General features: G+C 39.1%; 1 protein-coding gene across 1 annotated transcript; it reads left to right on the top strand.

The window, feature by feature from the left end:
* The first annotated feature begins 207 nt into the window (after positions 1-207).
* On the top strand, positions 208-4,385 carry DLX1 (distal-less homeobox 1). The gene is made up of 3 exons (XM_075180639.1): positions 208-876; positions 1,238-1,437; positions 2,848-4,385. Exons 1-3 carry the CDS (start codon positions 573-575, stop codon positions 3,103-3,105), a joined length of 762 nt encoding a protein of 253 aa, XP_075036740.1. The 5' UTR covers positions 208-572; the 3' UTR covers positions 3,106-4,385.
* Positions 4,386-4,799: the final 414 nt, after the last annotated feature.

Genomic DNA, 4,799 nt, shown 5'->3' with positions numbered 1-4,799 from the left:
AATTGTAAAATATGGGAGAAGGGAAAATAAACTATCAGGCTGATTAAAACAATCCATCGTCTTGTGTACCTGAACTGTGTGCTGATCTCACTGTGTTTGTGTACGTCCCGGGCCCCTAGACTTTTATTAGTAGTATGTTGCTATAAAACCAGATCACAGGCCACTGGGAAGTCTTCTCTTTTGCTCCTTTCCACGCTCACTCCCCTCGTCCAGCACAGCCCGAGGCGCGCTTTGGCCAATCACAGCGCTTCGATTCAGCCAGTCAGCCAATCAACCGCGTCGCCTCATGAATATGCAAAGCGGGCTGAGTCAAAGCTCCTGGGCGAGTTTGTGTAGGTCTACACAGCTTCACGCTTAGGACTTTTTTTTCTTTTTTCCCCCAAAGAGACAAACTCCATTTTCTTATGAATGGAAAGTGAAAAAATCCGATCTGCTTAAATTGGGATCTCTTCCTGTAGCAGGAGGACCCCCTTGGAAAATAAAAAAGGGGGGATCCACCAAAAAAAAAAAAAAGAAAAAAAAAAAAACTCCCAAAAAAAAAAAATAAAGGCAGGAAAAGGAAGAGAGAAGCAATGACCATGACTACTATGCCAGAAAGTCTTAACAGCCCGGTGTCAGGGAAGGCGGTGTTCATGGAGTTTGGGCCGCCGAACCAGCAGATGTCACCTTCCCCTATGTCCCATGGACACTACTCCATGCACTGCCTGCACTCACAGCATGACAACTCCTCGTACAGCGGCGCCTCGTCCTTCTCCAGACCTCTGGGTTACCCCTATGTGAACTCGGTGAGCAGCCATTCCTCTAACCCCTACATCAGTACCGTGCAGCCCTACCCCAACAGCTCCAGCCTCAGCCAGACCCGCTTAGAGGAGACAGGTACAGTACCAGTAACCATCTTATCTTCCTCATTGTATCACCGCTGCCCGGGGACCCCCCAATCCTTCCCCTGCAGCCAGCCAGCTCGCTGCACACAGCGCCCATTGCAACATCAGCTCAGATGTGCGCGCATTAGCCTGCGTAATTATTTATTGCGTGGCGCTATAAACAATGTATGCAATTAAGGGTAATTAAACCTAAACTGCAGCATGCTGGAAAAAAAAAAAACTTGCACTGGCTGCTGGAGCTTTTTGTGTTTTCTCACATTTGATCTGTTTGGTTATTAGTAGTTTTTTTTTTCTTGTTTAGTCTTCATTGTGCAGTTTACCTGATTTTGTTGCGTTTTGTGTGTGCTGTGCAGGGGCAGAGACAGAGAAGAGCACGGTGGTTGAAGGTGGGGAGGTTCGGTTTAATGGAAAAGGGAAAAAGATTCGCAAACCAAGGACTATATATTCCAGTCTGCAGCTGCAGGCATTGAATAGGCGGTTCCAGCAGACGCAGTACCTGGCACTACCCGAGAGAGCAGAGCTGGCAGCATCCCTGGGACTCACCCAGACACAGGTACTGTATACTGCTCACATGTACAGCCCTGGCACCCAAGTGGCACGCTGCCCAAACACCCCTTTCACAAGCATACCCTTTCACATAGCCTTGGCACACATATAGCAACCCTCTCTGTCAAACAGTCCCTGGCACCCTGCTCACATATAGTCGTATCATCCCTCACACAGCATTGGCATCCAGGTGGCAGATAGTTCGAGTACCCACCTCTCACAACTAGCACCCTCGCACAGCCTAGTCACAACACTGATCACAGACAACCCTGGCACTCTCTAATATTTGGCCTGGTAAAGTTGCAATGAGCAAATATATCTACTCTAAAATCGCACATGCCTGAGAGATCAGTCAGTAACCACAATCTAATTTTAATGTCAGTAATGTATGTAGAATAATTTATATTTAAATTGCGATATTCACAAGTACTTTTTCTAATGGCAAAATTGACACGCACAATTTTGTTTTTTCAATGTGTTAGAAATAGGTTGTTGCTGTATTTTCTATGTATCAAATAACGTATTTGTTATATTTTGAATAGAATGTTGCAACTGAGTATTAAAATACATTACTTTGCATTGTAATAGCATGCACGCGTCTTAATTTTGGCTTCTAAATGGTTAAGGTGAAATAAGGTGGAGTTTTAAAAGTGCAAGTGATGGTATTTTATGACAATCAATTATATGAACAATCTATCTTGACAGGATACACTAAAGGGATTTTGTTAATTGTATGTTACACGTGCTTGCCAAATTAAATAAAAATCACACGCACCGTAGATATTACTGTGCATTATTAATAATTGTGGACACACTTGTAATACCAAAAGTAATTCCTTGTGAATTAAGCAAAGCTTTTTAATCTGTAACTGTAAATACATATAACTGTATGACTGCCAAATTCTAAAATAAGGCTGTTTGTTTGACATCATTTGTGTGTACCCTGGATATGTGTATTTTTGTGTTATATATTTAGAACATCGCATTTATTAATTTTTCTATAAAATTCCAAATAGCCTGGATTCTAACGTATTAAATACTATAGTACTTTTTACATATTAATAAGATTAATTCTAAAAAATAGTGAAACAGAAAAGAACAGTAGAATTACATATAGTAAAATAATGTTTGCCTAATTCGGCAACATTTCCACCGGTATTCACAATTACTGTACTTCATTATCAGCATGATATATGATATGTATTTATTTTTTCTATATATCTATATAATCATCTACTGTATTTATACATGGACACACACACACACATATATATATATATATATATATATATATATATATATATATATATATACATATATATATATATATACACACACACACACACACACACACACACACACACACATACACGTGTACGCTTAGACCAGTATAACTAATTATTTTTCTCTCCATTAGGTAAAAATTTGGTTTCAAAACAAAAGATCTAAATTCAAGAAACTGATGAAACAGGGGGGCTCAGCTTTGGTCGAAAGCAATGCATTAGCTAATGGCAGGGCACTTTCAGCCGGCTCACCTCCAGTACCCCCAGTATGGAACACCCCCACTTCTTCTGGCAAGACCTCCTCTGGGACTCCAGCAGCTTACATTCCAAGCTACACCTCTTGGTACCCATCAGCCCACCAAGAAGCCATGCAACAACCTCAACTAATGTGATGGCCGCAGCCAAATCTCTCCCATGGTGGACCCACAATAAAACTGTATACAAATCTACACGAAATGACACAATACATTTTAGAAGAGAAGCTGTGTGCCTTCAGGAGCGTGGTGACTACGTGCGGCAGGCATGGAGCACAGATATGCGCAAATGTGATGCGGGCTGGTACCCAACTGTTGACACCTGGCATAGCAGTCTCTACCCATTGTATCAGCAGGCACGGGGCAGCCTGGCTGCAGGGAGTGTAGAACACACTATATTCTGAGGACAATTGGAAAACAAAGATGTTATGGGGGGATAATAACATCGACCCAATCATGTCTGTCTTTGTCTTGGTATGTTGTGTTCATTTATCCAACCTCAAACAATCGTCCACAATCACCAAATTCCCATGTAGGACTCCATCATTTTATACCCAGCTCTTACTTAAGGAAGAGTCTAATATTTGGTGGATCAATGAAAATTCACAGTAACAATATTTGAGGAAAACGAGATTTCTAAACAATAAAATAAACAAACTACCACTGATGTGCAGAGAAATGACCAGTTTGGCACAATGCACTGTTTCATATACAATTACAAGCTATGTTTTACCATTATACAGTCAATTGTATAACATTTTGTACTTAAAAAAAATGAAGAGCTTAGTTCTGTGTGTGTTTTGCATTTTCTACTTTCCACAGTGTGTATAAAAAATAATACCTGTATTAAGGGCCTGTTCTATACAGTATTTAAGTCCCCGTGGGGTTTGTATTACCCAGTAAGTTCTAGATACCAGGACAATTGGCTGTAGACTAGACAACTCTCCTTAAAGCTTTTTTTGACCACATAACTTGAATGCCAATTAAAGTTTTGTTTTTTTTTCTTGTGCCCCAACTTGCATATACTAGCCCTTGAATGCTGGCTATCAGATAAACCACATATTGCAGCGCAGTATGTTGCAAGGATCAGTGGGTTAATATCGCAAGCCCTCTCCCCTTTGTACATAATGTTATTAGTGTTCTGTAAAGTTGTTTGCACAAATTTTTTTCTGCCCTCTCTGTTTTTGTTCTGCGTGACTGTAACCAACGACGCTTTGTGAAATGAGATCTTGACATCTTTGTGAAATTTTAAATATGTGATTACTGAGATCAGTTGTGTTTAGTGTTCTTATATGTCAAAAGTTTAGTTTTATATTGAAAATGTTAACTTATTTCTTTGTATCTTAAACAACAAAAAAAAACACTTTGTAAATAAGTTAAAAAGTTTCTTTAAGACAGTAAAATGGTTTTGAAAAAGAGTTGGCTTTTATATGTCGTTTTTTTGCATGCAATTTCAATAGTTTTTTTTTTTATATTTTCTTCGTGGGTGGAGTTTCCTACATATGTTCTTATTATTGTACTCTATGATGTATGTTCCAGTGTATGTATGTATATCGTGCACACAACAGGCCCAAAAAATATGTACACATAATTTATTTAAATTGTTTCCTAGCGTACAATCACCGTGCTATTTTATAACTACTATAGAAATCTAGATATGTGCTCAATTTAATGTTATTTTTTTTATAAACCATTTTATCTATAACATTGTATTAATCATTTAATCGTATTTTTGTATTTGAAAAGATGTGCTTAATTAGCTCCTAATAACCTTGCACCTTCTTGTAGGTGTAAGCACTTCAGCAGGCCGACTACCAATGTTTACATTATTG

Source organism: Mixophyes fleayi, chromosome 7 (assembly GCF_038048845.1).
Source record: "Mixophyes fleayi isolate aMixFle1 chromosome 7, aMixFle1.hap1, whole genome shotgun sequence".
NCBI classification, from domain to species: domain Eukaryota; kingdom Metazoa; phylum Chordata; class Amphibia; order Anura; family Limnodynastidae; genus Mixophyes; species Mixophyes fleayi.
The sequence above is the reverse complement of the archived record's forward strand: the minus strand, read 5'-3'. Positions and strand labels throughout refer to the sequence as shown.